This window comes from Rhinolophus sinicus, chromosome 18 (assembly GCF_057876585.1).
Source record: "Rhinolophus sinicus isolate RSI-liver-muscle chromosome 18, RSI-T2T, whole genome shotgun sequence".
Lineage (NCBI taxonomy): Eukaryota > Metazoa > Chordata > Mammalia > Chiroptera > Rhinolophidae > Rhinolophus > Rhinolophus sinicus.
In genome coordinates, this window is record NC_142518.1 from 109,822,747 (window position 1) to 109,835,278 (window position 12,532).

The 12,532-nt window shown below is 36.0% G+C and overlaps 1 protein-coding gene across 4 annotated transcripts in view; it reads right to left on the reverse strand.

Annotated features, from left to right (window-relative positions):
• GABRA3 (gamma-aminobutyric acid type A receptor subunit alpha3) overlaps positions 1–12,532 on the reverse strand; it is a 199,786-nt gene that overhangs the window by 171,510 nt on the left and 15,744 nt on the right. The window contains exon 1 of one of the 4 annotated variants that reach the window (XM_019711245.3): positions 5,853–6,009. The exons of 2 other annotated variants lie outside the window; for them this stretch is intronic. In XM_019711245.3, coding sequence (XP_019566804.3) covers positions 5,853–5,949 — 97 coding nt within the window. In that variant the 5' untranslated portion in view covers positions 5,950–6,009. Of the gene's footprint in view, positions 1–5,852; positions 6,046–12,532 lie in introns of those variants that run through there. One more of the 4 variants, XM_088794777.1, reaches the window with a different exon arrangement.

Here is a 12,532-nt window from a genome sequence, read left to right on the forward strand (position 1 = left end):
ATGCTTTGCCAATATAATTTTAATCTTGCCACACCCCTATGAGGTAAAGAGCACTATCCTCATTTTATATACCAGCAACTGAGTCTTGGAACAAAGTTCAGTTACTTATCCATGGTCAAAAATCACATAAATGACAGCAGGAATCTGAACTCTATGCATCACTGCCTCTTGTAATAGCAGTCCCTCGATTCATTCTACGTTATCTCCCATATCTACACCATTTTATTAAAAGTAAAACGGGCAGGGCATGCTGCCCATTTTATTTCTAAATGATATTCCAAATCAGTCCAATTCTACCTTCCCCCTGCTCCAGTCTCATGCCTCTGCCATGACCGTCACCATCACCATCACAACCACAACCACCCTGGTACAAGCTATCATCATCATTCATCTAAACTACTAAAATAGGCTTTTAATTTGCCCACACTGGTATGATAGAGCTTTTGTCCTCCACTTTTAACAGTTTTCTTTGTTTTTGCTTTTTATTTTGAAATAATTTAAAACTTTCAAACAAGTTCGAAGAATAGAACATACTCTTTGTCCAGATTCAGCGATTGTTAACATTTGTTGTGCCTATATACCCATAAATATTTCATTGTGTACTTACTAAAGAACAATATTATACTCTTATGTAACAATTTATATACAATTATAAAAATCAAGAAATTTATCATTGATATATTATCTAGAATCCATATTAAAAATTGACCAATTATTCCATTACTGCCCTATAAAGTTATCATTTCCCTCTGCAGAATCCAATCTAGGATTGTACATTGTCATATGTCTTTATTCTCTTTTAATCTGGAATATTTCCCCAGTCTTGCTTTGTTTTTCATGGCATTAACAGTTTTGAAGAGAAAAAAATAACCAGTAATTTTGTAGAATGTTTCTCAATTTGAGTTTGTCTAATGTTTTCTTATGATTATACTGGGGTTATGGGTTTGGGGCAAGAATACCGCATAAGTAATTTTGTATCCTTCCTAGTACATCACGACAGGAAACACACAAACACGTGATTTTTTTATGTTCTGATGTTAAGTTTGATCAATTGGCTAAAACATTGACTAGCAGGTTCTCCAGTACAGTACAATACATTTTGTTTTTAAATTTTTTTTGCATCAATATTTTTTTATTGGTTTCAGGTGTACAAAGCAATGTAACAGACATTTACACCCCTCACAAAGTGGTAACTCTCCCCAATCTACTACCCCTGTGACATCGTAAATATCTATTTTAATACCATTGACTGTCTTCACTATGCCGTACTCCACTTCCCATGGATGGATATATATATATATATATATATATATATATATATATATATAGAGAGAGAGAGAGAGAGAGAGAGAGATTTATAGTTGACATTCAATATTATTCTACTTCAGCTTCAGATGTATAGCATCTTGATCAGGCATCTACACAGTCTATGAAGTGATCCCCCTAATAAGACAAGTGTCCATCTGACACCTTACATAATCTTTACATTATTGGTTGTATTCCTCATACTGTACTTCATATCCTGGTGACTATATTACGCCTACTAATTTGCACTTTCTAATCCTTTCACCTTCTCCCCCACCCCCACACCCCTCCCATCTAGCAACTGTTAATTTTTTCCCCTATGTATGAGTCCATTTCTGTTTTGTTTGTTTATTTATTCTGTTCTTTAGATTCCACATATCAGTGAGATCATATGGTATTTGTCTTTCTCTGTCTGACTTATTTCACTTAGCATAATATTCTGTAGGTCCATCCATGTTGTTGCAAATGGTAAGATTTCATTCTTCTTTATGGCTGAGTAATACTCCACTGTATAAATGTACCAGTTTCTTTATCCAATCGTCTTATCAATGGGCATTTTGGTTGTTTCCATATCTTGGCTATTGTGAACAGCACTGCAATAAACATAGGGGTGCATATATCTTTTTCAAATTAGTGTTTTGGATTCCTTTGGATTGATACCCAGGAAATCAGTACAATACCCTTTAAATTGCTTTCCTGGCTTTTGTTTTTACTTCCGCAACTGGAGATCTGCTCTTATCTACTTCTCCATTCCTATTCTATATTCCTATTTTGCTGTTCTTAAACAAAACGTGTTTGCTCCTCAGAGTCGAGTCCATGCATAGGCCCAGAAAGCTCTTCTGCACCTTGCTTTGCATCCTTTAAATTCAGCTTAAATAGTGTCTTCTTAGAGAGGTACCTCGTGTTGCCCTATCTAAATTAGATGTCCTCTGCTTTCCCCTCCCACAGAATCTTGTGTGTTTCCTTCTGATTACTTCTTATAGTTTCCAATTATTTATTTATGAAATTAAAATTACATAGTCTATCTTCCCCTACTGGTTTATAAATTCCACATGTGCAAAATTCTTTTTCTATTTAGTTCTGTCCTGCATCTCTTACTCCCTATATAGTGCCTGGCACATGAGCAATCAATAAATATTGGTTGAGTAAATGAGGAAGAAGTATTCGTTTTTAGTATTTTTTTTTAATTTATTTATTATTAGTTTCAGGTAAATAAAACAACATAATGATCAGACATTTTCACCCCCCACAAAGTGATAACCACCCCCAAGCCTACTACCCCTCTGACATCGTACATAGCTATGATAATACCATTGACTCTATTCCCCATGCTGTACTTTACATCCCATGACTACATACATATTCAATTATAGTTGACATTCAGTATTATTCTACATCAGCTTCAGGTGTACAGCACAACGGTCAGGCCTCTACACAATCTATGAAGTGATCCCCCCTGTAAGTCCAGTATCCATCTGACACCCGACATAATCTTTACAATATTATTGATTATATTCTCCATACTGTATTTCACATCCCCGTGACTATTTTGTGACCACCGATTTGTACCTTCTAATCACTTCACCTTTTCCTCATTCCCCAATATCCCCCTCCCCATCTAGCAACCATCAGTTTTTTTCTCTGTATCTCTGAGTCTATTTCTGTTTTGTTGGGAGGAATTAATATTCTTTAAAGCCATTCAAGAACAGGTCAGATTCTCTCCCTTAACTCAAGAACTGGCAGCATAAGAGAAAGCATGGTCTAAGCGATATTCTGGAGTCACGCCAACTCAGGTTCAAATTCCAGATAAGAATAACTGTGTATGATCTTGAACTTTCAGAGCCTCAGTTTCCTCAGAGGTAAGTTGATCATACCATCATTTACTTCACAGAGCTGTTAGGATTAAATTCTTGTAAAACAAACTAGAGTCATTCTTAGTGTGTAAAGGAAGTTGCATAAATGATAGGGTTGATCTTTCTGGATTAAGAGATAATCAATCTTTACAAGAAACAACTTGCAAATCATACTGGTTAGTTTGATGTGTATTCACAAGTACAGGTGAACTCATTAACTCCCAAGGGAACTCTAGTCTCTCACAGACATTTCTTCATACTCAGTTCTAATCTGGACCCAGCCCTGTGTTGGGAATAGAAGGGATTCTAGCTCACATTTAAGAAGCACTCCCCTAATGAAAATCAATTTTTTTCCAACAGGTAGGTATATTTCCACTGCATTTTCTCTGTCACTCTGTTACATCCTTTATTGTAAGTGGTTTTGTATTAGTTATTTCTAGGCATCTGAGTTTATCTGCCATTATGTTTTGTAATAATAATAATATAATGTTAGCAGCAAACACTATCCAATCTAAGATGCCATCAGTTTTAAGACATACCAATATTTTATACACCACTAATAAAGTAGAAGTGCTGCCAAGTAAATACAATATGGCATTGTTAGGTAAGACTCATCCTGATTTCAGAAATATTAAAATATGGAAAGAAAGTGCGCTTCCTAAAATTGAAGACACATGGTCTAATGTCAGGAACTGTTCTAAGTACTTCACATTTATTAAGTTATTTTAAAAAGGGATCAAATATATGGTGATGGAAGGAGAACTGACTCTGGGTGGTGAACACACAATGTGATATATAGATGATGTTTTACAGAATTGTACACCTGAAATCTATGTAACTTTACTAACAAATGTCACCCCAATAAACTTTAATTAGAAAAAAACCTAAAAATCCTCACAACAACCCTATGAGGCAGGTATGTTATATTGCCTCTTGATTAATCCTCTCTGATTGAAATATCTGCTAAATATCTCCACTCACTCTTCTCCATCCCCTTTGGCACTTCTATCGCCTGAGTTACCATCATGATGTCTCATCTCCCTCCATATCTCTCCATCATGAATTCTTCCTCCATATCTACTTTTGATTTCCTTGAGAGCCAACCCATTCTCTGTTGCCAGAATTAGCTTTGAAAATGCAATTTGGTCATGTAATTCTCTGTTTAAAGCCCTTTAATAACTTTTCTATGACCCTGGAATAAGGTCCAAACTTAGTACCGCCTAAAAGACACCACGTAATATGACCTGCATAATACGGTGTCTCTATATTCTCATTCCCCTCTGTGTCTACACTGCAGCCATAATGGCCTTCTATTTCTTACTTCCCAAAACGGAAAATGAATTTTCTCATAATCAGGAACTTCCCAAAAACTATTCCCTCTCCATGAAATATTTTCTTCTCCATCTCCCACCTCCCATCCCCATCACTACTGGAATGGCTAACAGCTACAGATCTTTACTTTCTAAGCTTAAGCATCACTTCATTCAAGAAACTTTGCCTGCTATGCCCCCTCCCCTCCACTAAGCTAGCTCTGCATTTTAATTGCTTTATAACACTTTACTCCATAGCATTCATCTCACCTGCAAATTACTTGTTCATAGCATGCTTTCCCTTTTAGATTGTGAGCTCCAAAAGATTAGGGGCCAGGTCTATCTGATTCATCCTCATATCCTCAATATCTAGCATACTGAACTGATATAGTTCACATGCCCAATAAACAGATATTAAAACGAAAATGAAAATCTTTTTTGCCTCTCACTAATAAAATAAAATAAAATAAAAATAAAACAAAGTAAAATAAAAAAATAAAACAAATTAAAATAAATTCTGGTTCTAAAGTTCTGTGAACAACCCCTCTTAGGATTTTGATTAGCATTATATTGAATTTTTAGGTCAATTTGGAAAGAATGTCATCTTTATGATATTATGTCTTCCTAATTACGAACCTGGCATGCTTCGCAATTTATTTAGGCATTCTTCAATGTCTCCTAATAAAATTAAAAAAAATTCAAAAATAAAGAAAAACTAAAGGCTTCATGAAGTGGAATTTTAAGATATCTAAGAAGTTCTTCAGAGACTGATGGCACAGGAGCCCCAATAAGCAAACACTGAATTCATCAGCTCTGCCCACAACGTTCACAGCCAATTCCTGCCTGGAGTTGCAGCACACCAAAACATCTGGAGAGCTGTCAGTCATTCATATGTATTGCTTATACCACGCTAACCATCTTTATGTGATAATACAGGTTATAGCTCAAATTATGCTTTTACTTACCCCTAGGAGGTACTTGGCAAAGCAACAAAACCATTTATAGACAGAGACTCACAGACCCACCAATTAGAGACAGTAATTCAGAACTAAATCACTAGGGAAGGAGAGACACCCTATGTCATTCGCACAATCGCCTCAGGCTGCTGGCCTGATTTACAACTGGCCCTATTCGAAGAGTGTACTGACTCATAGTCCCTTCCAACTCAGCACCCAGATTCCAAAGCACACACCCTGCAGACAGTGATTCGCTGTGCTGAGGCTCCTGCCTCTCATCCAAAGAGCTACTCTCAATAGTAGTCCCTGGGGCTGCAGGCAGACAGATGAAGCTGTATACCGAAGAGTAAGTGCAGATTTGTAGTTTGTCTCCAGGGAACAGGAGCTCTAATCAGGAATGGGCAATGTACATTGTTCAGACAACCTACCTTTATCTAAAAATGGGGAATCTGCAGACCAGACACAACAACAGAGGAAGGTGACATCCATATATACCAATTTCAGCTTCCAGCCTCCACTGAGCATATAACTAGGAGCATTGTTGTAGCATGGATTCTTCCCAGGATCTCCAAATGCTTCTGAAGACTGCGTCATTTATAGATTTCTAAGGAGGCATTCACAAAACAGGAGGAAATCACTCCTCGAGTAAAGACGAGAATGAATTCTAACACTGAGTATTTACTTCTTTCAGCCTGGGTGATGATGCAGCTGGAATAGCACTTGTAACAATGAGATACTTTTGCAAACATTTGGCAAGCATACACCCACTCCCCAAGAGCAAGAGTTTCTTAAACTAATCCCAGCTGAAAAGTGAAAGAGAGAGTTTGAAAGCAAGCAAGGAATGGGGGAGGGTTACAATACACACCACTGAAAATGAAGAATGCTCCTAATGAATCACCAGTGTAGAAGAAAGAAATGGGGAGGTTGATTAAGGAATCCAGGCACAAAAACAGCCGAGCCCTCGTGTCAGTGAGAGAAAGCAGAAACTTACAAGTTAAAGGAGAAGCAGGAATGGAATTAAAAGAGAGGGGAGAAGAATAACTGCATATATGGGCGAGTGAGAAAAGTCAGAAAAACTGGTATGAAATAAATTTAGTGAGAAACACAATCAAAAATACAAGTTCAAAGTTCAGCCACATCAGACTTCTTAGTGTTTGCTAAACATTCCATTCACTATTCATATCAATCTACCTCCAATGTATCTCTCAAAGCCATCTTCTCTCTCGGCTTCTCTCCCTCCCTATCTCTCCAGACATCACCTTATCAGCATTACTGGCCTCCTCACAATCCCTAGGACTACCCTTAGGCTGCATTAATCCATTCTTCACACAGCAACCGGAGAGGGCCATTAAAATGCAAATCAGATTACTCCGGGGCTTAAAACTATTCAAAGCCTCCCTACTGCTGTTGGGAAAAGGCTAAACTCTTGAATCTGGCCCACAAGATTCTTTTAAGAATTAGCAAAAGCCTACCTCTCCAGCCTCAATTCCTATTGCTTGGTCCCTCACTGTCAGTGCCACCCCAGCCTCCTCTGACTATCTCTAACACATTGGCACCCTGCCGTCCTACCGTAGGGATGATTTATGACTATAGCAAAGCCTCCATTAGGCCATTCACCCCTCTGGAACTGAGCAAAATCATTGTCTTCAACACAAAGATGAGTTGCTTGCACATCCATTTTCTCCATTTCCGTTTCAAGTTCTAGTATCAACCTGGGAATCATGACTTTTCCTACACTCTTACTCTCTTTCCCCTATCTGTTACAAGATTCTCCTGCTGAGGTAATCATTGCTTCTCACCTAACCTGCAACAATTCCTCTGCTATCAGTCTGGGGCCCTAGTTTTAGCCCAATCCAATGTTCCTGCATTCATGTTCAAAAATACCTGCCTGCCTGACCCAGCCTGAGTGGACCCATGTCTCCAATTGTTTCACAATCTAGAGTGATATTCAGATATATGACTACTAGAATCTATGATTACAGATTAAGCATGGAAAACTAATCAAGGAAAACTGTTCATAACTAAGGGCCCAAATGCTGAGAAGTCATTACATGAATAGAAATATTTTACCCATCTAGAAATCCCAAGGTATCCATGTCAAGGTAGCACTGTAGGTTCACACAGGAAAAATCCCCTCCCTCAGCTCCAAACACAGAATATAGTAATGACAGCTAAATCACAAAACGTACTTTAATAAATAAAAACACAACCACAATTGTTTAAAAAAGAAAGAAGTATGCCCATGGAGCTTAAACAAAACAAGAAATTTAGGAATAGAGAGACTGTTAAGTCCTGGAATCGTCCCCCCTTCAGACAGACAGAGGACACACACGATAATGCAAGTCACACAGCGAGGTTTATTTCCAGCTAGCTGGGGTTCCAGTCTCTGCCCGACGCAGCGGGTTTTAACAAGGACCCCCAGCCCTTAAAGCCAAGGGTTTTTATAGCGTTTCTAAGGCACTCAGTAATTTTCCATAGTCTTAGGGAGTACAAGATAAACTACAATTCTCACATAGCTAAGGCATTTAGTAATTTTTCATAGTCTTAGGGAGTACAAGTAAACTACAATTCTCACAGCTTCAAAGAGTTTAAGATAAACTTGTTAAGTCTATATAGCTTCAGGGAGCAGGAGATAAACTACCAGACTTCTGGTCTCTATGCTGCTACTGCCCACATCCTGAAATTAACAATTAGGCCATTAGGTTATTTTAAGCTCAGGGCTGTTAACCCTACCTTGACCTTAAAGTAGCAGTTCTAGCAGTTCTCATGCTAACGGTCTCTTACAAGACCTAAAGCTACTCCATACTAGGAAACAGGCAGACACAGCCAGGAGTTCAACTCCCATGGGGTAACATAAACCAATAGTATTGACTGTGTCAGAGGATAGCAAAGATAGATCACTGCAGAATCAGAAGGTGAGGCAGGGATTTTCTGCCTGAAAAATGCTACAATGAGTACACAAAGCTGAGACTGACAATTGGGGTACTACGCGGTTGGAAGAGACAGCTACGCAACTGAGACTTGCATTACGCTACCCACTGGCTCAAAAACTGAACGTTTGGTATCTTCATGGAACAAGCTGCCAACATAAGCACTGGGTAGCTGATCCATTTGAACTAGGTAGCTGATCAAATCCAGCTGACCATAATCCAGCCAGATGTAAAACGGATGAGTATGACAGATATAATAACTATGAATTTTCCCATTTAAGGTAAGCTGGCAGCAAATTAGAACCCCAAGCCTACAAAAAAAATTTTTTTAAATAGTAAACAAATTCAACAAATGTGAGGTTAAAGTCACACAGAAATATAGTAACTTGAAAAAGGACTTTAAAATACACATTTAAACATTCTCAAACAACTAAAGGAATAAGGTTATAAAAAAGTCAGAACAAGATGTTATAAAATTAAAAAGATATGAATGAGACATGGTAGAAAATAGAAATCCTGTAAATCAAGACTATAGACTCTGAAATAAAAGCTAAAAGGACAGCATAAACCCTAGACTGGATATGGTCAAGGAAATAATTAGTGAATTTTAAGATGTTTCTGAGGAACAAACTCAGAATGAAACACTGAGAGATAAAGAAATTGATAAAGTAAAAGTGAGAGACCTGCATAGCATAACAGACTTAGAAGCTCCAACCAAAGCCTAATAGCAGTTCCAGAAGTAGCAAATAGCGAGCATAGAAGAGTGATAATGGCATATATACTCGTGTGTGTGTATGAAATTTTATACTAATTTAAACCAGCATATAATAGTGTTGGCAAAAGAAAGACATTTGCATACATATTAAACTAAGAGTTTATTACCTACAGACTCTGAAAAGACAAAATAACCACAAAAAAATAACTATAAGGAACTATACAAGAAACTACTAGACTTTTTAAAATCTTAAGAGTCTTTCCCAGTTAGTCAATTGAATATAAGCATTTGCTTCTGCTTCATACTGAAACCCCACCAAAGTGGCAGTAAAAGGATTTATTTTAATTCACAAACTACCAAGGACAAAGAGAAAGGGAGATGTGACAATAAAAACATTTCACAAGACACCTCCAACCATGTTTATCACCCAGGATACAAGAAATTATATCTGTATCTCCAATGAAGACACTTAGAATATCCATTCCTGTTGAATATTCTCAGGCCAAGTAAAAGGACCTAAAACCATTGACATTAGTTCTCAACAAAACACCCTCAGCAGATAATATATGTCCTCACTCAGCATTTCCAAACAGTTTTTAATGCTCCACTTTTAAACACGAAGAAACAACCAAGAAACAGAAGACCCATGAGGAAAGCCTCTATCATGAAAGATAAACAACAAAAAATTTTTCAAAAACCCAGAAATTTGGAAAGAAAAGGCTCTTCAAGGAGATGAAATGCATAAAAAGTTATATCATTAATAACCTTGGAGAGATCAGACAAAATATTGCATCCAGGAAAACAGAACAAGTTTCTATAAGAAAGGATAATTCAAAGAATAATTTAAAAAAACATTCGAAATTAAGATCATGATAGAGGAAATGAAAAACTCAATAGAAGGGTTGGTGGATAAAGTGGAAGACACCTCCTGAAATATAGAGTCTTCAAACAAGGAGATAGAAGACAAAAAAAAAAAAAAAAAAAAAAGGAAAGAAATTAAAAAACCTGCCTTGGCAGGCCAACATTTAAATAGTGAGAGGGAAGAGGAAGCAGAAAGAGATCGAGAGCTAGGAAGGTTTGAGTGGGAGAGAGAAAGAGAGGGATGGAGGGAAGGGTGAGTGGAGTGTGAGGGGAGAGGAAAGGGGGAGAGGAACAGAGTGAAGGAGAAAATGGCAGTAAGAAAATTCTCATAACAGAAGAATCAATTGAGTACTCAGCACAATGGATGAAAATAGATCACAAGAAGACATAACATTGTCAGAACACTAGGGATAATAAAAAGATTATCCTACATGTTTCAGGAGAAAGAGAGGCAAAGTATCAAGCACATATGTTCAGGAATCAGAATAGCTTTGGACTTCCTAACAGCAATTCTGGAAGCTGGAAGGGAGTGAAGCAATGCCTTCAAACTTCTGAAGGAATATAATAGGACATAAATACCAAAAGCATTACCTGAAATGGTTGAAAATGGTGGCTTTCTGGGAAGAAGTCAGGGAACTACTGTTCTTGTTAACAAACCTTGGAGAAATATATGACTTTAAACTAAGTTCCCACATAATTTTGATAAAGATCAAAACAAATTTTTAAAAATACCAAAATATGATTTAAGACATTAACATTCAAAAACAGAATAAATAGATAATGTCCTATAAAAATAATAGAAGACATAACAAGCTGGAATAGAACAGAAATTGAATCCAGAGGTTAAACATGAAATCTCCCTCCACACACCTGTAGTGAGGGTGAATGGGATCACACCAGAATCAAAAGTCAGTTTTATTAAACTGTCATGAATGTTAATCTTACCTCTTGCAAACTGTTCCAGAAACTGGAGAAAGATGAAAAACTATGTAACCCATTTTGTTAACTAATATAATACTGATTTCAAAATTGAATAGAAACAATAAAAGCAATTTATAAACATAGATAAAATTTTAAAGGGCAAACACAAATAAATATGGCCACATATAACCCATGATCAAGCAGATTTATCCCAGAAATGAAAGGGCAATTTAATATCAAATAATCTATCAATAAAATGCATAATTCTGAAAAAGAAAGTAATGAAAGGGGTTGAGTTACCTACAGTAATTTAAAAACATATAACATATTATATCAAAGGAAGTATATGAAAATCTCAATAAACGAAGAAAAAAGCATGCAATGAAATTCTCTTCTTACTCATGATAAAAATTTTAGCATATTAGAAATACAAGGGAATTTCCTTCATTTGATGAAGAATATCTACCAATAACCTATTCCAAATACTGTACGTAGTGGAGACACTTTAGTAACAATCTCACTCAGGTCAGGAAGAAGACTAGGACTGTGCCATCCCTATCACTAAGCCATGTTATATTGTATGTTTTAGCCAAAACAATAAGAAAAGAAAGAATACATCAATATAAGAATTTTAAAAGGAAGACAAAATTGTTGATATTTGCAGGAGATATAAAAAAATATAGAAAGTCCAAAAAGGATCAGTAACAAATTATAAGGAAGAATAAGAATGTTTCAATTTGCTAGACATAAGACCAACTTACAAATATCAATTAGAAAATCTAATAGAAAAAAGGATTCTAATTAAAATGGCCATAAAAATAAAAGGCACTCGTAGTTCCAAAATAGTCATGGAGATGTAAAGTACAGCATAGGGAATATAGTCAATAATGTTACAACAATTATGTATAGTGCCAGGTGGGTACTAGACTAATCGGGGGATCATTTCAGAAATTATACAAATGTCTAACCACTATGCTATACACCTGAAACTAATATAAAATAATATTGAATGTGAACTGTAACTGAAAAAAAGAAACAAATATTTTTTTAAAAATTATAAAACATAGCTAACTAAGTACATATTGGAGTTTTTATAGCTTTAAATACTTGTAATAGGCAAGAAAAAACTCAAATCAATGAACTAAGATTCCACCTTAAGAAACTTGAAAATGAAGAGTAAATTAAATCCAAAGCAAGCAGAAGGAAGGAAATAATAAAGATAGAAGAATTCAATTAAATAGAAAAACAATAGGGAAAAAAGTCAATGAAACTAACAGCTAGCTGTATGAAAAGTTCAATAAAATTAGTAAACTTCTACCTGGATTGATAAAGAGAAAAAGAGAAGATAAAAATCACCATCATCAGTAATGAAAACAAGTATGTCACTACAGGTCTTTCAAACATTAAAAGGATAATAAGAAAATATTATGAACAAATTTATGGAAATAAACTTAATGTAGATGAAATGAATAAATTCCTTGAAAGACATAAATCACCAACTCTCACTTAAGAAGAAATAGATATCCTGAATGACCCTTTATCTATTAAATAACTTAAATTCATAGGTAAAAACTTTACCATAAAAAAAATTCCAAATTAAAAAACTTCAAAAAGCCCAGATGGCTTCACTAGTGATTTCTACCGAGCACTTAAGGAAGAAACTGTGCCAATTCTAAACTTT